At 50.3% G+C, this 21,265-nt stretch overlaps 1 protein-coding gene across 3 annotated transcripts in view; it reads right to left on the bottom strand.

Annotated features, from left to right (window-relative positions):
- Positions 1 to 3,405: 3,405 nt before the first annotated feature.
- Positions 3,406 to 21,265, bottom strand: part of THOC5 (THO complex subunit 5) — a 38,347-nt gene continuing 20,487 nt past the window's right edge. For all 3 annotated transcript variants that reach the window (XM_004615527.2, XM_055147315.1, XM_055147316.1), the window contains 11 exons: positions 21,086 to 21,126; positions 20,760 to 20,859; positions 19,778 to 19,886; positions 14,567 to 14,668; positions 13,932 to 14,028; positions 13,084 to 13,198; positions 11,639 to 11,742; positions 11,409 to 11,496; positions 8,832 to 8,947; positions 5,305 to 5,495; positions 3,406 to 3,629 (listed from right to left, as the gene is read on the bottom strand). In XM_004615527.2, coding sequence (XP_004615584.2) covers positions 3,566 to 3,629; positions 5,305 to 5,495; positions 8,832 to 8,947; positions 11,409 to 11,496; positions 11,639 to 11,742; positions 13,084 to 13,198; positions 13,932 to 14,028; positions 14,567 to 14,668; positions 19,778 to 19,886; positions 20,760 to 20,859; positions 21,086 to 21,126 — 1,127 coding nt within the window. In that variant the 3' untranslated portion in view covers positions 3,406 to 3,565. The remainder of the gene's footprint in view (positions 3,630 to 5,304; positions 5,496 to 8,831; positions 8,948 to 11,408; positions 11,497 to 11,638; positions 11,743 to 13,083; positions 13,199 to 13,931; positions 14,029 to 14,566; positions 14,669 to 19,777; positions 19,887 to 20,759; positions 20,860 to 21,085; positions 21,127 to 21,265) is intronic.

Consider the following 21,265-nt stretch of genomic DNA (forward strand, 5'->3'; position numbering starts at 1 on the left):
CTGTGAGTCTGGGTGGATTGTGTTACTGAGAAGAGCAGCTGGGCCGGTGAGAGGGCTAGCCTGCCCCGTGAAAGGAAAGGACTGGAAAGGGACAGCGCTGACCTCACTGTGCGGGAAGCTCAAGACACCTGCTTTGGGTTCCGAGGGCCTCACTCTCCTCGCCTGAGGAAACGAAGGCAGGAGTGCTTTTGGTGGCTGGCTAGGACCCGAAGGCGATGCTTGTGTGCACTTCTGTTGTCATCCGGCTGCTAAGCAGGGCAAGTACAGATGGGGGCTGCATCAAGTGGCAGAATAGGTCTTTGGACCTTGGCAGCTCTGCCCCTTCCCACTGATGAGGCTCTTAGCTTGTTCCCCCACAGTGACCAGTCCGAAGGCAGTTAAAATGAAAAAGGTATCTTCTGGGTTTATTTAGAGAAAACTGTTAAGAAAGGGTTAGCTGTTGGGGGCTGGAGCGATAGCACAGTGGGTAGGGCGTTTGCCTTGCACGCAGTCAACCGGGGTTCGATTCCCAGCATCCTATATGGTCCCCTGAGTACCAGCAGGAGTGATTCCTGAGTGTGCAGAGCCAGGAGTAACCCCTGTGCATAGCCAGGTGTGACCCAAAAAGCAAAAAAAAAAAAAAAGGGTTAGCTGTGAGGAAGATAAAGAAGAGGAGAAGAAATCAAGAGGGGCCGGAGCGACATTATAGCATTTGCCTTGTACGCAGCCTACCTGGGTTCTATCCACAGCATCCCATATGGTCCCCTGAGCACCACCAGGAGTGATTCCTGAAAGCAGAGCCAGAAGTAACCCCTGAACATCACTGGGTGTGGCCCAAAAAGCACCCCCTCCAAAAAAAAAAAAAAAAAGAAATCAAGACTAAAACTGACTGCTTGAAGAAGGCGAGGTGGGGCCGGAGAGCTGGAAAGCAGGAGGCCCAGGTGCAATCCTGGATACTGTATGGTCTCCTGAGCACAGCCAGGACTGACCAGATTAGCCCCTGAGCACTGCAGGATGTGACCCTCCAAGCCCCTCCACCAAATAAAGCAGCATAAAAAGGCAAGAAAACCTGGACTGGTCCCAGCTGTGGGAGGGTGCCAGAGAAAAACCATCTGAGATATGGTCAAGGTCCACTCTAACCCAGGGCGCATCGGCCAGCAGCCCATCTGTCCTGCCACTCCCGTGCACAAAAGGCTCAGTAGCTTGCGGGGTTTTGATTGAGCATTCCTTCTTTTTAATGTTTCTGGTTTGAGGGCCCCACCAGCAGTGCTCAGAGCTAACTCCTGGCTCTGCACTCATGGATCACTCCTGCTGGGGTTGGGGGACCATAAGAGTGCTGAGACTCGAACCCAATCAGCTATGTACAAGGCAAACGCCTGACCCCGCTGTAAGATCTCTCAGACCCCACAACCGTTCTCCTTCAGGTCAGAGGATTCTTTTTTAAGCTGTCTCCTTTGAAGAAGGACACTCTCCTCTGTGGGAAGACACGGTCTCACACCCCTGCCTAGGAAGTAGCATCTCGTGTTAGCCGGCTCGAGCGCTTTGCAACCTTGTCCTGGCTTCCAGAGATGAGCTTTTGTGCTGAGTCAATTCGGCTGCCTTCCAGCTAAGAACACAGGCTGCAATGCAGGGGCCATTAGGAAAACTATTTTTAGGATCCATTTCAATCTTATTCAGCACAGGTAGTGAGATGGAAGTCCTGAAGGTGGCCACACCAAAGGGATGCCAGCAGGGACAGAGTCCCAGGGAAGTAGGTCAGGGAAGAGGCAAGGTCAGGGGAGATTCAGGAGGGTCACACACCATGGAAAGGACTCAGGCAGAGCCCACAGGGAAGGGGGAGCCGCTTCCCAGGGAGAACTGGGCTCCCCTGCATTGTTTCAGGTGTCACCGAGAAAAAAAGTGAAAGAAGGGGAAAAAGTACAGGGACTTCCAAAATGAGACTAGGGCAATCTGTACCTGGGGAACTTGTTAAAAATACTTCCCAAGCCTGCTCAGGTCAACTACATCCAAGACTTAGTGGGGTGTGGGAATCTGTTTTATTTTTATTTTCGTTTTTGGGCCATCCCCAGTTCAGGGCTTACTCCTGGCTCTGCTCTCAGGGATCTGAGGGGGCTCAAGGACCATATGGGCACTGGTAGGCGTGTGCAAGGCAAAAACACTTTATCTGTGGAACTATCTCTTCAGCCACTAATTTAATGGACTCTAGCATATACTTGTGACATGTGATCATTTAAAAAATATTTTTCCATCTTCATATTTCATTTCTTATAGCACATTAATGAGAGTTAGCAGTAGATTCTTTGCATGTGCAAAACCCTGGGTTCCATTCCAGGTACTGCTAAAGTACACGCGCGCGCGCGCGCGCGCGCGCGCACACACACACACACACACACACACACGTATATATATTTGGGTAGCTCGGGGGGTAGGGAGGTAGGGGTATTAGGCCTCACCTGGAAGCGCAAGGAATCACTCCTGCTAGGAGTGATCCCTTGGGGACCATATGGGGTGCTGGGGATTGAACACCCTACCTACTGTACTATTGCTCTGGCCCCTAGGATAATTTTTCTAATGCAACTAAGAATGCTTTATTCTGACTTCTGCAGAATTACAGAGGTCATTTTTTAATTATTTTAGAAAGTGTTACCTATTTCCCAGGAATGCTCCTAATCCTCTGAGTAGTAAATCGCTATTTTTAAAGGCATCTTATCTTGACCTCACCTGAGGAAGCACCTCAGCTATTACCTGAGGCCACTCAGCCAGTGCCTCACAAACAGCAGCATCTGAATTTGCCTAGTGTCACTTTCATCCCTTTAGTGGAATCCTTCAAGAATCCTGGTCTATACAAAAGGGAATGCCCTGCCACAGAGGTAGGGTGGGTTGGTAGGGGTGGGGAGAGGGATACTGGGATCATTGGTGGAGAGAAATGGCACTGGTGGAGGGATGGGTAAACAATCACTGTATGAGTGAAATGCAAACACAAAAGTTCATAAGTTTGTAACTGTACATCACAGTGATTCACTAATAAAAAATTTTTAAAAAAAATTCCTGGTCTCTTATCTGGTGCATTTGCTTCTGTGTGCATTGCAGTCAGATGTGTAATCCTTGCAGAAATTAGGGAATTTGGCCACCAGATTCTCATAGGACTAGAGGAAGAAGAGTTTTTGACCTGGAGCTTCTGCTGACTGTGGCTACCCCTCCCTACCTAACAGCAGGGGTTTAGGAGAATAAATGCCAAAAATCAAAAATCACCTGGAAAGGAGCGTCTTTGCAGAATCAGAATCTTTCACACTCAGGTTTTCTCCACCACCCACAGCCAACCTCTCTTTCACACTGTACCACACACTATTTCACATTGTACCGCAGCTCCCTCCTGTCCTTTCAGAGGACAAAGCCACTTCCATTCCCGAGGAGCAAGACAAAAGCCACTTGGTCAGGTGACACTTTAATAGGCTAAAAAAAACACACACACACAAAAACTGCCCCCTGTCTTTGGAGACTAACAAGAGCCACGTGTGGGCCAGAGCTGAAAGCAGAGGGTGGCACACTGGGTGGAGTGTGGGAGGGGGGAACCAGCGGGCGGTGGTCAGCGATGACTGAAGAATCCTTGAGGATGGTTATATTTAAAAGGTTTCATCCTGCTAGGACCCCTAGAGAAACAGGAGAGGAGAGAGAGTTAATACCAGGCACTCAGGACTGGCAGAATAAATTATGGGTTGGCCGCACCAGGGAATATTCTGCAGCTATTAGAGGGAAGAATGGAACTTTCATAAAAGCAGACTGCAGAACACTGAGTAAGGTGTGAGGCCAGTTTTGTTCTTTTCCTTTGGGACAGGGTTGGGGGTGGTGTGAGGCTCCCAAGCATTGGTCAAGCGATCCAGCAGGGCTATTCCTAGCGTTATCTGGCCCAGATGTACAGGTTGGATGGTTCAATGGTCAGCCCCGGAGCGGTGCTGCTCAGGACTGCTGTGCTGGGGGACACAAAGGCCAAGAACAGACTCTCGGATCCCATGAGTCACAGAGTTAACTGGACCCGTGTCACCAGAGGCTCCCATCCCAACACACTCTCACGGGGAGCTCCATCCTTCAGGAGTGAGGCAGCAGGAAATGAACACCTGCCATGCGAGTTTCTGACCTGGCTGAGACCGTGAGAGGAGCTGCTGAGGTTTCACACAGCACCCCCCCCCAACAAGGGACTGTCAGTCCAGCAAGGCACCGGAGCAGAGCCAACAGTTCCGCCTTCCAGCAGTCGCGAAGGGGCAGGCTGCTATTGCAGAGTGCAAAGAAGCAGGCCAAGTGGGGTGCCAGACAGGCGGGGGTGGGGGGGCGGTGCTGGTACAGGGGCAGGACTGGCGGCTAGAGAATGGGGGCAGGGGGGATGGTCAGACTCTCAGACTGACAGAGACATATTCTGATGAGAATTCTAGCCCTTCTCCTTCCCAGGTCTACTCCTGCCCAATTTCAGGCTCAAAAGGGAAGAGGTGCCCAAGCAGTGAACTCAAGCTTTGAAACTGGCTTTTTCTTTTTTTGTGTGGGGGCGGGGGCGGGGGCAGTCACCCTCAGCAGTGCTCAGGGGTTTTCTGGCTCTGCATTCAGGAATCACTCCTGGCAATGCTCCGGGGACCATATGGGGTGTTGTGGATTGAACCGGGGCCAGCCACATGCAAGGCAAGTAAATGCCTTACCCATTGTTCTAACACTCCAGCCCACAAATGGTATTTTAAAAACGTAAGTCAGGGGATAAAAGATAAAGCAGAAGCCATCATCTGAGAAAAAGGAAAAATATCCAGAGCACCCTGTGCCCAGACACCCTGAGTGCCAGTCCCCCAGGACAGGCTGTCCTTTTCTGTCTTAACCACCCTGGAAGTTTTTCACATGCTAACTCTATTTGCCAGGGGTTAAAAGGGACTGCCCAATAGTACCACAGGCAGGGCGCTTACCCTGGATGGGGCCAACCTGGGTTCAATCCCCCAGAACCCCATATGGTCCCTGGAGCTCCTCCAGGAGTGATCCCTGAGCACAGAGCCAGGAGTAAGCCCTGAGCACCGCTGGGTATGACCCAAGAACAAAGCAAAAGTTTGCTGTGTACTCTATCCACCATCAGAAAGCATTTTTGCGAAGAGCAGCTTGGTGGGAAAAGGGTTTGAGGGAAAGTCTCAGGAAGGAGGGAAGCAAACTCCCCCCAGGGAACACAGCAGGGTTGCGATGTCCACTGCGAACAGAGATAAGGAAGACACAAGCCATGCAGGCTGCACTCCCAGCTCTGCCCACGGCACGCAGCCCGGGAGGAGAGGCCCAGAACCACCACTCCTGCCCATCCCTCACCGAAACAGCCGCAGGCACATCTTCTCCTGTGGGAATTCCTTGGGCCCCTCCACGCTGTCATCGTGGCTCTCGGTCTCCAGGTAGACGTCCAGTAGCACACACAGCCGCTGCAGCTGGTTGGTCAAGAGTTGGTGGCCGGGCCGGGGGCCGCACAGCTCCTTATAGCACACGTTCACCTCGCTCTCCATGGCCTGAGGGGGAAAACCAGGCACTCAGCACTCCCTTCAGGCTAGCAGGCCCTGCCTGGCCCACAGCAATGGCTACCGGTGTCTCTGCACAAACACGCCTGGTCGGGCTACACTGGCCTGACCTGGGGGTCCCTTTCCTCAGGATAACGAGGTCCTCCAAATTTCCACTGGTAACTTTCCCTGCCTACAGATAAGCAGAGGGAGGTGTAAAGAGAAGGAATCTCAAGCCAAGATCCAAGTCAGAGGTGTTAAGCTTAAAGGAGTGCTCTAGGAGAGAGGGAGCCAGGAAGGCAGCTCAAGGGCCTGGAGTGCATGTGCTGCATGCAAGAGGCCCAGAATCAAACCTCAAAGTTGGGGCCGGAGGGTAGTATAACGGGCAGAGTGTTTGCCTTGCATGTGACTGACGTGGGTTCTATCCCTGAGCACTGCTAGTATGACCCCCTCATAAACACAGAGAGGTCTTCTGATGGCTCTGGCATCTCGGACCATGGCCCTAAAGGAGTAGAGAGGGACAGAGACAAACAGACACACACTGATGGCCAGGACAACTGGAAAACAGACACACACACACACATATACACACACACCACACATGCGCGGCCATAGCCCTGACTATAGTTTCTTCCACATATAGCCGAGTGTCCCATTTTTCTCCGCTCCTGCTTCTGAGGACAGCTGCGTCATGTGTGACAGAGCCCTGTGCAAAGACAGTGTCCTCTCCCACCCTACTTTGAGTTCAGATTTTTCATTTCCACAGTGGTTTTTTGGATTTATTGTCTCATTTCTTCCTCCTTCACATGGTATCCCGTCCTTTATATAGTAACCATATATAACCATACCTCTTATGTACAGCCATACAACAAAGAAAAACTCCCAGGAGAAGTGAAGTGTTTTATTATTCATTCTTTGAATACTTATGGTAGAAACTACATCAAGAACGACTGGCTGGTCTTTCAATTCCACCTTAAAGTGACTCATTAAAGGATTTTCTAAAAGTGCTCCTATACTTATTAGATGTGTAACTTTTTTTTGAATCTTGAGGATCACACCTAGACCATGCAATGCTGGGGATTGAACACAGGCTTGCTACATGCAAAGCATACACTCCAGCCTGCTAATCTATCTCTTTGGTCTAGAAATATAAATATTTTCCCCCCATTATTTTGGGTCACACCGGTGTTGCTCATGTGTTACTCCTGGCAGTGCTCAGAGGACCATCCAGGATGCCGGGGGTTGAACCTGAGTCAACCATGTTCAAGGCACATGCCCTACCCACTGTACTACGGGCTCAGCACCTGCCAATGTTGTCATCATTGCTGCCTTGCAAGTAAGTTCAATCCCTACTACTGCCCACATGTGTCGAAGGTGATCCTGGCACTCTACTGCCCCGTGACTCCTCACCACGCCTCAGCCTGGCATGAGAACAAAAACCCACGCAAGGACAGGACAGAGGCGTGATTCAAAGTGGGTCTTCTGACCCTATCTGAACCCTTGGGAGGGTTCTCCTTGCACGAAACCCACCAGTGTTCCACTCCAGAGTAGGGACCTGGGCTATCTTGATTTCTTTCACCTCAGAAAGAAATCAGGGGTAACCACTCAGGGGTTACTCCTGGCTCTGCACTCAGTCAGGAGTCACTCCAGGTGGTGCTTAGGGACCTTATGGAATGCCGGGGATGGAGCCAGGCCAGCCATGTGCACCACGAGCACTCTAACCACTGCAGTCTGTCTCTGGTCCCTCTTAATGTTTTGGTTTGTGGACCACACCCAGTGGTGCTGGAGGCTACACCTGACTCAATGCTCAGGAATCACTCTGGGTGCTCGGGCGCCCATGCTGTGATAGGAACTGAACCTAAGTCTCCCACAAGCAATGCATCACTCCAGCCCCCTGAGCTATCTCACCAGCCCATATTTATTATTTTACAGGGGCCATTCCCGGCAATCCTCCAGTAGCGTAGGACTGATGGTTTGGTGCCCGACATGGTACTTTGGAGCTCAGGGGCCTTGAAGGGGATGGCGTTCAGGGCCCATCACTTCAACTATGTCCCTGGTCTCTAAAAACAACAATCTTTTGTATTTTGGGGACCATGCCTGGTGGTGCATGGGGGCTACTGCCAGCTCCCAAACTCAGAGGTCAAAACCAGTGTTTGGTGGCAATGTGATGATGGGGATTGAACACAGGCACCTGCATGCAAAGCTTGTGTTCTAGCCCACTGAGCTGCCTCCCCCACAATACGAGCATTTTCATTTTGTTTTAGGGTCATACCTGGCACTGCTCAGGGCTTATTCCTGGCTCTGTGCTAAGGGTCACCCATAATGGTGCTTAGAGGATCATATGCAGTGCCAGGGACTGAGCTAGAGTTGGCTAGGCAGCACCTTAGCCTCTGTAATATCTCTCTGGACCCAAGATTTAATTTTTTGTTAATTAAGTTAATTAAGGTAAACATGATATTTCCCATCATAAAGGGAAATATATACTCTTGAAGAGCCCAGCAAGCTACCGAGAGTGTCCCCCCGCACAGAAGAGCCTGGCAAGCTCTCTGTAACGTATTTGATATGCCAAATAACAATAACAGTCTCATTCCCCTGACCCTGAAAAAGCCTCCACACTGGGGAAGACGAGTAAGGAGAGGCTGCTAAAATCTCAGGGCTGGGAAGAATGGAGACGTTACTGGTGACCGAACTAGTAAATCGATGAACAACAGGACAACAGTGATACAGTTGTTTTGGGGGGCAACAACCAGCAGTTCTCAGGGCTGATTCCTGGTTCTGCACTCAGGGATCACTCTGGTGGGTTCAAGGGACTGACCATATGGGTTGCTGAGGATCAAACCAGGTCACCTGCACATAAGGCAAGTGCCTCACCTGCTGTATTACTGCTCTGGCCCCAAAACTATTTATTTATTATTTATTTTGCTGTTTGGGTCACACCTAGCGATGCATAGACGTTACTCCTGGCTCTCCACTCAGGAATTACACCTGGTGGTGCTCAGGGGACCATATGAGATGCTGGGTATCGAACATAGGTCGGCCGCATGCAAGGCAAATGCCCTACCTACTGTACTATTGCTCCAGCTCCCCATACTATAATTTTTTAAGGCAAATATTTATATCATCTTTATTCAATAACTGGAGAGATCTGGGACTCCAAGTTAGCAAGTCACTGAGATGGTTCTAGGCTCGCTCTTCTCATTCCCTCCAGCGCCTGCAGCAAAGGCGCCCCATCTTGCAGGCCTGAGTCTGGATTTTCACCAGCTCCAGCCCCTCAGCTGCAGCAGGTCCTATCGGTGCCCACCTTCCCTGGGAGTCTCTGCTCCTCCCATCAGCCCAGAGGGGTCTTACCCGAATGTTGTCATCATTGCTGTTGTTTTTTTCCCCTTTCCAGTTCAGACAAAGCCGGAAGATGGGTGGGATGGAGGAGTAGCCAGGGTTCAAAACCACCGCAGCCTGTAGTTTGGCTGGGAAGGGGAGAAGAAAATTTAGTGGGTTTTTTTTTTGTGTGTGTGTGTTTTGCTTTTTGGGTCACACCTGGCGATACACAGGGGTCACTCCTAGCTCATGCACTCAGGAATTACTCCTGGCGGTGCTTGGGGAACCACAAGGGATGCTGGGATTCAAACCAGAGTCGGCCGCGTGAAGGCAAATGCCCCACCCGTTGTGCTATTGCTCCAGCCCCAAGAAAATTTAGTTTTGAAACACAGTTTGCCAGTCAAATCCCCCTCCCCTCCCACAGCCCTAGACCTAAAGCTGGCTCAGATGCTTCGTAACATAAGCCCAGTGCTGCATAGTTCCTATACTAACTTTTGCTTTTGATTTTAGAGATTTGAGTATTATAATCTCTGCCATAAAAGATGCTGAATGTGAAGTCCTGCTGGGCTTGCGCCCTCTATCTACTTCTGACGAAAGTGTGTGGTTTTTGTGGGGGTGGAGGGGAAGGGCCCACACCTGTGCTCAGGGCTTACTCCTGGCTCTGTGATAAGGGATCACTCCTGCTAGTGCTTGGGGGGCAGCACGTGGTGCTGGGGTTCAAACTTAGGTCCTGGCAGGCTGCTCATTTATCTGCCCAGATGAGTGTGTGTTCTGTATGTGGTGCCAAGGATCAAACCCAGAGACTCAGACATGGAACTCATGAGCTCAACCACTTAAACCACAGCCCTGGAGCCACTCTATCCCCGAATTTTCTGTAGTTCATCCACTCAGTTATGCAAATTTACATAAGGATTATTTTTTTTTTCATTTTTATTGTGCTTTTTTTTTTTTAATTTATTTATTTTTAATTAGAGAATCACCGTGAGGGTACAGTTACAGATTTATACACTTTTGTGCTTATACTTCCCTCATACAAAGTTTGGAACCCATCCCTTCACCAGTGCCCATTCTCCACCACCCGTAAACCCAGTGTCCCTCCCACCCTCCCCAATACATAAGGATTATTATATTTAAAGTGGTTAACCCCTTATTCATCTAAATTATAATTTGAATTTTTCAAATTCCACAATTTAATGAAAAAACTTTTTTTTGAAATTAGTGAAAATTTTATTATCACATTCACTTTATGTATGAACTAGAATATTCATTAGTTCTCTATATGTTCACCTGCTTAATTAGAAAGCAGAAGTTAACACTTTCCAATGAATTACTATCACTAGTCTTTTTATTTTATTTATTTTATTTTTTTGCTTTTTGGGTCACACACAGCGATGCACAGGGGTTACTCCTGGCTCCTCACTCAGGAATTACTACTGGCGGTGCTCAGGGGACCATATGGGATGCTGGGATTCAAACCTGGGCCGGCCGTGTGCAAGGCAAACGCCCTATCCGCTGTGCTATCGCTCCAGCCCCTATCACTAGTCTTTTTAGTCCGCATGGCAGAACCTGGCAAGCTACCTGTGGCGTATTCGATATGCCTAAAACAGTAACGACAGGTCTCATTCCCCTGACCCTGAAAAAGCCTCCAATCGTTGGGAAAGACGAGTAAGGAGAGGTTGCTAAAATCTCAGGGCTGGAAGGAATAGAGACGTTATCGGTGCCTGCTCAAGTAAATTGACGAACAACGGAATGACACTGATACAGTCTTTTTAGTATCTCATACTGCATATCTCATGCTCTTTCAAAATACGATCTTATGTCATTAAAGACAAAAGAGAAGTGTTTTTACATATGTGTGCAGAGTACCAGGGACTGACCCCAGGGCAGTGCTCAATGGACCATAAGGGATGCAGGGGACTGAATCCAAGTCACAGGGGACTGAATCCAGGTCAGCCGCATGCAAAGCAGCGCCCTACCTACTGTACTATCCCCCTAGTCCCTCTACAAAATATATTTTTTTCTTTTTTTGGCTTTTTGGATTACACCCGGCAATGCTCAGGGCTTATTCCTGGCTCTGCACTCAGGAATTGCTCCTGGTAGTACTCAGGGGGACCATATGGGATGCCAAGGATTGAACCCAGGTTGGCTGCATGCAAGACAAACATCCTACCCGTTCTACTACCACTCCGGCCCCCAGAATAATTTTTTAAAGGCACAAATAAAAAGGGGGTCAAACATAGCAAGTATATGTATGAACACCGAAACCAGGTGGACGACACCTGGCAAACACCAAAACCCACTGGGTGAGCACCACAACCAAATATATTCAACTTTTTGTCAATGCCACAACACAGAAAAAAAGAAATAAAAATACTAAATAAATAAATAAGCAGGGATAGAGCTCAGTGGTACTTTCTTTTAAGTATGATGCCATGGGGCTAGAGAGATATGACATATATGATGTACAGTGGGGCTCACACCCACGCACTGACGCGAAGTTCCCATGGCAGGATTTTAGGTGCCGTCACCACTTCCTCTGTAAGAGTCCCATGAATGTTTCCTTTTTGTGGCCCCTGGGTCAAGAACCAGTACGAGCCACTAAACACTTACCTGTGCCCCTCTCCACGAGCGCCATGTAGTAGAGATTGGTGTCCCCAGCCAGTCCTGCCTCCACAATGTCTTTGGTGAAATGCAGCTCCTAGAAGTCACCAAGCACAGCGAGTGGCCTTGCTGGCTCCTCTAGCCAAGTCCCCTGGCCTGTAGGGGGGAGGGCCAGGAGCTGAAAGGTGACAGGGGCCTGTGGTCCCAGGACAGGAGGGACCTGTCACACCTCCACCTACCAGGTAATCTTCGTAAGCAAGAGTCACCCACTTCACCAGGCGAGAGACGACCTTTACAGGGAAGAGGTACTGGCAGTCGCTGGTGACGGGTACAATGCCATGTTCTGAAAGAAAGCAAGGTCAGTGTGTCACGGATAGAACTCAGGTGCCACGGCTGTGAACTTGTATCACATCCTCTATAGGGATTTGGAGACCTTGCCCGTTATCTTGGTACACCTGCCATCCAGTAGGTATGCGGGTGCCAGAAACTCAGCCTCCCAACCCCAGTGCCATACACTTGGGGTCCGACCCAGGCTGGCTCTTCTCCGGTGCCTTCAAGTCAATGACTGCAGGTAACCCTCACCTGCAAACACAGCCAGAACCAGTAACTGTGCTTCTGCAGCAGGCGCTGTCCATTAAACCAAAGAGCCGAGAGGGCAGCGTTCTCTCAGCTGACCTTGACAGAGGAAAGGGCTTGAGTGTTCTGTGTCAGTTCCTCTAAGGGAGCAGAGCTGAAGAGCTGCTTCAGGGTAAATTCCTGCTGGCGTTTCAATAAGCAAATATGCCAAGGCAGTTACTGTCATCCAGGATGATAACCATGCAACCTTGGACAAGCCGAAGTCAGCAAAGCTATCCTGAAAACCCCACGGGTCCACATGGAGCACAAGGACGGGCCTGGAAAGCAGCGGGAGGGGCCCTCCAGGATAGTCTTGCAAAGCCAATGCCTTTCCTCACAATCATACTTGTTTTGGGGCCAAACCCAGTGAGGCTCAGGGAGAAGAGTTGGGGCGACATGCAGAGCCAGGTAGTGAACTTAAGATTTAAGATACTGAGCTCTTCCTCCAGTTCTGACACTTCATTGAGATCAGAAAGACCTTTACCAGTCTGCAAATGCGCCGTGCACAGTAAGCCCTTGACAAGTAGTCACTGAATGAATCAGTGCACAAACGCCCAAATGCAACTTGATCAATGCGTCATCAGGATCAGCCGGTAGCATGTCACCACAGGGCCTCAGTCTCTGCCTGGGAGATGCCAGCTCAGCAGGAGGGGGCAGCTCCCTTTCCGGCCGTATTCTCTAAGCTGAATGTCAGCTTCACACAGGCAGAGAGGCTGCGGCACACGGCTGGTCCCAGCACTGGGCACAGGAGATGACAGGAATTGAGCTCTGAGTAACAGTCAATCGAAGGCACGTCAATCTGACAGACACTGACCAAGAATGAGCTGCTTGTGGCCAATCTGCCAGCTAGTGTCCTGCAGAAGGCCAGGGGCCTCCTCTGGGAGCCAGGCTGGTCCCGGTAGCCCTGCTTACATGGGCCTGCAGTTCTCGCCACTCGTGCTCCCTACCATGCTGAAGCAGGCTTGCTCTGATGTCATCAGGATGCAGGGAACCCGAGTAAAGGGCTAAGCCATTTTGGTCCCTGTACTCTCTGGGTGGTTTTCAGGCCACCACCCTAACGTCAGCTTACCCAGAGATGCGAACTGTTTGTGGAGGGCCATGCGGGACTGCACCCTGGTCCTCAGCAGCTTCATGGTGCTCTCCATATGGCTGGAGCTCAGGGAATGGTCAGCGATCACAGTGTGCTGCGGGCGACAGCAAGTGGCACATACCTCAGTGCTCCCCATCCTTTCCTCCAGCCACTCCCCCCTAAACATGCCTCTCTGGGACCACCTACACCCTGAGAGGGACACTTCCTGGGAACAGCAGGGCCACTGTGCTGCGTCAGGACAGAAGCTATGTTCCTACACCAACACAAGCCACTGCGTTGTTAAAAGGCTACAGGCTGAGCCTGAGAAAACAAAGGCGGCAAAGGCGCCAGATCCCTGCAAGGTTCTGCTGATGACTCAGTCCTGCTCTCTCTGGACACAAGACCCAGGGTCAGAGAGCTGAGGCCAAGTGGCGCCCCGCGCAAGAGGTCGGTGACTTGCTTCTAGAAGGCTGAGCTCAGGAAGAAGGCAAAAGGCACTTAAATACTTGCAGACTTCAAACTTTTTTTTTTTCTTTTTAGGTCACACCTGGTAATGCTCAGGTTATTCCCAGCTCTGCACTCAGGAATCACTACTGGTGGTGCTCAAGGGACCATATGGAGCGCTAGGGATCAAACTGGTTCGGCTACGTGCAAGGCAAATGCCCTACCTGCTGTACTATCGCTCTGGCCCGGTACAACATTTTTGAATCCTGACTGGAGGGAGGGCTAATCTGAGCACTGATGGGAAACAACCTGGTAGGTCAAAGGTCAAAGCCTGTCCCTCAGGAGCCTTTCTGGGGTTACTGAGAGAGGAGATGAAGGAGAGCTCTCCAGAACAGTGCACATACCTGGGGCTGCTCTTTGGGGAAGTGGAGGCCGCCCAACTTCTGTACCCACAAGTACGGGTGACCAAGGTCAAGAACATAGTCTCGCAAAGTCAGGATGCTACAGGAAAGAACAAAGAATGCAATTATTTCAGAACTCATTTCTCCAGTGCCCCGGGCCATGACCCTACCCCCCTCCTCCAGTCTGCCCAGACAGGCGGCTCCCATAAGCTCAGCTGGGCTCCCGGCCCGGCTGCCCGCAACGCCTCTTCAATGCACCAGGTCCCAACTGGGGATTTCATTTCCTCCATTTGCACTACTCTTTTTCCCCTGGCAGCCTTCTACTGAATCTGGATAAAAAGGCAGTGATTCTGATCACTTCACAGGCCTACCAATTAATAAGGTATTAAAAAGATTTCATCCTCAGAGAATTAAACCGTTAAGCATTCTAACTGCACTGTGTTCCCCAAGACTCACCCTTTGCTGCCCTTGCCCGCCCTCCTGGACCCCCATAAGCAGGAAAGGGCACATGCTCCCTTCTCCTGACATAGCTCCCCCCTACCACCCTGGGGTGTCTTTTGCCCTTCAGGGTTGTGTTTGAACCACCGGAAAAGATCAGAAGCAGAGAGGCTGGGGAAGAGAAAATACTGCTGACTCACCCAACTTTATCAAACTGATACTGATTGGCTGGATTTGGAGTTTTCTTTCCATGGTCCCCAGGATACAGACAGCTCAGGACTGAGTCAGGAGACAGCAAGTCTCTGAAGAGGTTGAAGATTGTGGTGAGAACATGGGTCTGGTCCCCTCCCTCCCTCAAACTACAGCGGTAATGATGCCTCTCCCTGGGGACTAAGGCAGGGCTTCTGAATGCTCTTGCTTAGTTTCCTTTATTTATTGGTTTTGGGGAAGAGGGTGGGTAGAGAATTCTCCAGCACTGCTAGGGAAGCCATGTGGCACCGGGGGTCAAACCTAGGGCCTTGTGCATGCTACACATGGCTGTGTGGCCTCACCTGGCGATGTGCCAAGGTTAGTCCTGGCTGGGCGCTCAGGGATTATTCCCAGAGGTGCCTGAGAAACTATGGGATGCCAAGAATCAAACCCAGTGTTCCAGCCCTTTGAGGTATCTCCCAACTGAATTAATGATCCTAATGACTATTTAAAAAAATTTGTTTTTGGTTTTTCTTTTTTTTGGGTCACACCCGGCGATGCACAGAGGTTACTCCTGGCTCTGCACTCAGGAATTACTCCTGGCGGTGCTCGGGGGACCATATGGGATGCTAGGATTTGAACCAGGGTCGGCCGCATGCAAGGCAAACGCCCTACCCGCTATGCTATCACTCCAGCCCCTAAAAAATTTTTTTTAAAATTGTTTTGATATTTGGGCCACACCTGGCAGTGCTCAGAGCTTATTTCTAGTTCTGTGTTCAGGAATCACTCCTGGTAAGGCTCGGGGGACACATGGAGTTCCATGGAACAAATCCTGTTCAACTGCATGGAAGGTAAGCACCTTATCCACTACACTCTCTCGCTGGTCCCATAACCAAATAAAGTAAATCTGGGGCAGGAGCAATAGTACAGTGGGTAGAGCATTTGCCTTGCCCACTAACCAGGGTTCAATCCCTGGCATCCCATGTGGTTCCCCAGTCACTGCCAGGAGTAACTCTTGAGCACCACAGGGTGTGACCCCTGCCCTGCCCCTGCCAAAAAATGAATGAATGAAGTACATCTGTCCTTGGCTAGGGATGAGGCTCAAATGGTAAAGCACATATCTTTTTGTTTTTGTTCTTTTAGGTACTAACCTCCATACAGAGGTGCTCTGGGCTGACTCTTGGCTCTTTGCTCAGGGATCACTCCTGGTAGTATTGGGAGACCATAGGAGGTGCTGAGGATTGTACCTGGTTGGCTGCACACAAGGCACGTGCCTTACCTGCTGTTACAATCTCTCCACTCCCAAGCAGATGCCTTTAATGTGCAAGGTATGGGGTCAATTCTCAGCCTCCTAGCACTGCGGTAAGTCTACCCCCACCTTTATCTCCTATGAGGACTGCACTGCCAACTAGTGACCCTGTCTTCCCCAAGAATAGAATAGAAGCCAAAGGTTCTCACCTTTCATGCAGCTACCCCCAGTCTCAATCCCTGGCACAACAGATAACCTCCTGAGCATCTCCAGGGGTCACTACTGAGCAGAGAACCAGGACTAGACCCTGAGCACCAGCCAGTGTGGCCCATACCCTCTCCTACCCACTCTCATTTCAAAAAACACTGCAACAGGGGCGGGAGCAATAGCACAGCGGGTAGGGCGTTTGCCTTGCATGCGGTCAACACAGGTTCGATTCTCAGCATCCCATATGGTCCCCTGAGTACCACCAGGAGTAATTCCTGAGTGCATGAGCCAGGAGTAACCAGGAGTGACCCAAAAAGCAAACAAAACAAAACAAAAAAAAAATACTGCAACAAAAAATATCTATCTTTCCAAAAATTATATGGTGACCAGGCCTTACTCCAAGAAGCAAAAGGCATCAGAAACCAAAATAATCCAAGTTTTCACAGGAACAAAACAGACTCCTTTCTATAGCAGAAAGAACAAGTGTGGAGCTTTGGTGCTGTGTCTATTGCACTCTGATCAAATCTCATGCTGACACAGAAAAAAAGGCCGCCTTTACATTCCCAGAAGAAGAGCATCACGTGCATGGAAGTCAAGGTGACCTGGTGCTATAAGCAGAGTGACAGCGACACCACTACCGCCCACTGGAATGGCTAGAGCCCAGCCTGTAATTAATGTGACAAGCAGAGAAGAGATGGCTGGGGGAGGCAGAGGGGGAGTAATCCGATCACAAAGAACAAGCAGACCCACTGAGGGGAGGAGGGATGTTCTTCCATCTTTCCAGGAATAGCATCAAGAACAGCTCAGGAGGCTTGGCTGATCTTGGCACGCACGGCCCCAGCATGTGGCATGTCTTTGGGAACTTAACACCAGGACAGTGACGCCTTCTGGCTCCTCTTTGTTTTTTTGATTGGCCCAGAATCTCCCTGGACCTCAGGGGGACTCTGTCCTCTTTGCTGCCTCATATGGAGAACCAACTGACAGTAAGTAAGAATTCTGGGCTGGAGAGGTAATACAGCAGATAGGGTGTTTGGCTTGCACGTGGCTAGCACCAATTTGATTCCCAGCACCCCATATGGTTCCCCGAGCCCACCAGGAATGATCCCTGAGCACAGAGTCAGGAGTAGGCTGTATGGCCCCAAAACAAATAAAACCCAAATCTGACTGATAAATTAATGTGGCCTAATGGGTCAGAGCAATAGTACAGCAGTTAGGGCATATGCTTTGCACATAGCCTACCTGGGCTTAGATCCCCAGCATCGCACATAGTCCCCTGAACACTGCTAGGAGTAACCCCTGAGCATCACCAATAATGAAAAAACATTCTAGAAAATAATTATTTGTATATTTTGTAGGGAAGCCACATCTAGTGGTGCTCAGGGCTTACTTCTAACTCTATGCTTAGGGATCGATCACTCCTGGCAGAGCACAGGCAACCATATGGGATGCTGGGGATCAAACCCGGGCCCAACACATGCAAGGCAAGTGCCCTACCTGTTATACTATCACTCTGGCCCAAGAGTTAAAAGATTCTTAAGCTAGCTGTGGGGCTGGAGCAATAGCACAGCGGGTAGGGCATTTGCCTTGCATGCGGCCGACCCGGGTTCGATTCCCAGTATCCCATATGGTCCCCTGAGCACCGCCAGGGGTGATTCCTGAGTGCAGAGCCAGGAGTAACCCCTGTGCATCGCCGGGTGTGACCCAAAAAAAAAGTAAAAAAAAAAAAAAATTCCTAAGCTAGCTGTGACATATGGATCTTACAGAGATCCATATTCAAAATCCAAACTACAAACAAAAATAGTGGGGTTGACAATATAGCTGACAAGCAGAATGCACTGTACATGGGAGGCCTGGTTCAATCTCCCAGTATGGTATGGCCAAGAGTGACTCCCAAGCACAGAGAGCTTGGAGTAACCTCTAAGCAGTGACAGACGTGGCCCAAAACAAAAAGTGAAACAAAACTAACAAAAAGCACCTGAGAAAAATCAGAGAATGGGGCCAGTGGAATAGTACAGTGGGTAGGGTGCTTGCCTTGCATGTGGCTAACTGGGTTCGATCCCTGGCATCCCCCAAGTACCACAGGGAGTAATTCCTGGGGGAAGAGCCAGGACTCCTGACCATCGCCAGGAGTGGCCCGAAAAACAGAACAAGAAAAGAAGAAAATCGGGTAATATGGGGTCAGAGAGATAGTTCAATGATCTAGCACTACAAAATCCCCCAAGCATTGCTGGAAATGACCCCAAGCACGGAACTGGGAACAATAGCCTCAAGCCCCACTGGGTGTGATCAAATAACCAAATTCAACACAAAGAGCAGGGACACGTTTTCTAGGGCCACCAGGATTACTCCCGATGGTGCAAGGAAGGCCATGTAGTGTCAGCGCTTAAACCCTGGGCCCCAGGCGTGTCAGACATGCACTCCAACCCTCTGAGCTAATCTTTTGGGATCATACCCAATAGTGTTTAGGGGAACCAAGCAGTGCCAGAGAGTCAATCCTGGGGAGCATTCAAGCCCTCTGAACTATCTCCCTGGGTCTGATCTGACTCTTTGTAAGCACCTTGGTGGATATAATACAATTAACCACCCTGACCCCTTGGTCCCTATGCTTGAGATTTATTAGACTGCACAGGGACACTCTAGGTGACACTGACTGTTCCCTCTGTCTGCAGCAGAGGGAGCCCAGAGTTTGCCCCTGAAGACCTCCTTCCTAGTCTTACTGCACAGCCAAGGACTTTGGGTCACGTGAACTCCCTGGCTGTGGCGGAGCTCTTGTCCTGAATGCTGTCTGCTGGCCTCTCAGATGCCCTGCCTGCTAGCAGCCGGCCACAGGCCAGCTTCAGTGCACACTGAACTCCAGCTCCTGACGGAGTTGTCCAGGGGTCAGGATGGGGACTACTGCAGACCTGCTGGGAGCTCAGTACCCACCACTGTGACATGTGTGAGATACGCCACGTAAGAGCTGCCTGTGTACCTCTAGCCAAGATTCCTGGCTTCTTGAGTTTGCTGACTTCTGGTTAACTGTATTATTTCCACCCAGATGCTTACAAAGAGTCAGATCAGACCCAAGGTAGCCTGGAGGAGGTATGGGATGTTAAATGCACGGTCTAAAACCAGGCACAGGGCTGGAGCAGTAGTACAGTGGGTAGGACGTTTGCCTTGCACGAGGCCAACCCGGATTCGATTCCCAGCATCCCAATCCCCCGAGCACCACCAGAACTGATTCCTGAGTACAAAGCCAGGAGTAACCCTTGTGGATCACCAAGTGTGATCCAAAATGCCAAAAAAAATTTTTTTTTAATTTGAAAAATTAAAAATAAAACTAGGGATACCCCCTCACCAGGCAGCTGTGAAAGGGACTCATTCTACTAGGCACCAGACTATGTTCCTCTGTGGACTATCCACCGCTGAAATGTGGACAGAATAAGGCCAAGGGAGTGACGCTTCCTCTAAGTGAAGCTTTTTCACCCTCAGTTTCCCCTGCACCCGATCCTCTCACTGCTGTGAAAAGCTGGTGTCTGGCTGCCCCCCTCAACGTGCAGTCGGCTGCCATCACTCTCCTCGCTGTGCAGTAAGTGGACTTCAGCTGTAAAAGTCAGTGATTTCTAAACACCAGTGATGGGCCAGGAACCAGGAAGCGCAATGGAAGCCAACAAAGCTGTGAGCGCCTCAGAGTCAGACTCTGGGGCAAAACTGAAGGGAAGCAGCCCAGCCCGCAGGTTCCCGCCCTGCCAAGTGCCACCCTCCACAATGCCCTACTATCCAGTACCCTGCACTTAAGGGGGTGATCAGCTCCGACGCCGTGGTCACTTTGGCTTTTACCGTCATGATGTTGAGGTTCATGAGGTAATAGAAAGTCAGGTGAATCACACTGTCATCTGCAGGGAAAGAGAAAAGAAGGGGCCGTGGATGAGTTGAACAGTAGACAGGGTTGACAGCATGGAACAAAGAAGAATGAACAAGTCCTTCAAGCTGTCTCACTCCGGGACAAAGACACAATGTTGGGCCAGGAAAGGCAGATACAAATCCTTCACTCCTCCATCCAAGAGTTGTGGAACTTCACGGCCTCTCCTGGAGTGTAGATGGACTGAGACTATGCTTCTAACAAATACAACGTGGAAAGAGACCGATCAGTGGGTAAGAAAGATAGTAAAGCAGGTAAGGCGCTTGCCGTGCAGGTAGCCGACCTGGGTTCAATCCCAGGCATCCCATATGGTCCCGAGTGCAGAGCCAGGAGTAACTCCTGAGCATTGCCCAGTGAGGACTCTCCCCACCAAAAAATTGGCTGGTGGGGCCAGAGTGATATGATAGATGGTAGTGTTCTTGCCTTGCATGCAGTTAACCTGGGGTTCGATCCTAGGTACCACATTATGTCCCCTGAGTCATGCCAGGAGTAAGTCCTGAGCATGGCTAGGTATGGTTCCCCGAAGAAAACAAACAAAATGGCTGGTAATGGTGGCTGAGTGGTAAAGCACGTGCCTTAAGCTCCTGAGACCTGGTTCAATATGCAGAAGCACTGCAAAAAACAGAACAAAACCCCTCAGGCCAGAGAGCTAGCTCCTCTGGCTGAATGCATGTTCTGCACTTGGGAAGACCAGGCTGGATCTCATGCATGGCACTGTGTGAGTATGGTGCTGAGATTAGTCCCTGAACATCATCTATATGCAGAGACCTCTGACTTGCCAGAGCCTGGTACCTACAGGGGTCTAACTTCCTAGGAGTAACGGGATTGTCAGAACAAGGGAGCCAACCTTTGCACTTCAGGTCCAGTATGACGGACAGTGGGTGCCTCTTCAGCATCTCCTTGCGCTTGTCATCCAACTGAACTCCCAGCGTGGGTCGCCGGCGTTTCTGGACACAGGGAAAGAGCCAAACTGATGAGTCTCCTCCTTCTCCCTCTTCCTACTGGCCAGGGCCTCAGCACTGCTGCCTGGGACCAAATACTTCTGCTCTCTGGCTGCCGCGCTCCCCTACGATCCTCTTTAAAGCCTCTTTTTCTGTTTCCAGGGAGGACAGCACCTACCCACTAGCAGTGCAAGTCACTGCTTGGCAGCCTACAGAAGGAAATGGCTCTCACCGTGGTTTGTTCCTCTTCAACATCCGAGTCGCTTTCATCATCTGCAGGCAATAAGAGATGTGAAGGATGTGAAGGCATTTCTGAATTTCTGAGATGGCTTCGCCCTATGGACCCTGAGCCCAGATTATATTTTATACAAATAGCTCTCTCTCTCTCTCTCTCTCCCCTCTCTCTCTCCCT

This window comes from Sorex araneus, chromosome 9 (assembly GCF_027595985.1).
Source record: "Sorex araneus isolate mSorAra2 chromosome 9, mSorAra2.pri, whole genome shotgun sequence".
Taxonomy (NCBI): Eukaryota; Metazoa; Chordata; class Mammalia; order Eulipotyphla; family Soricidae; genus Sorex; species Sorex araneus.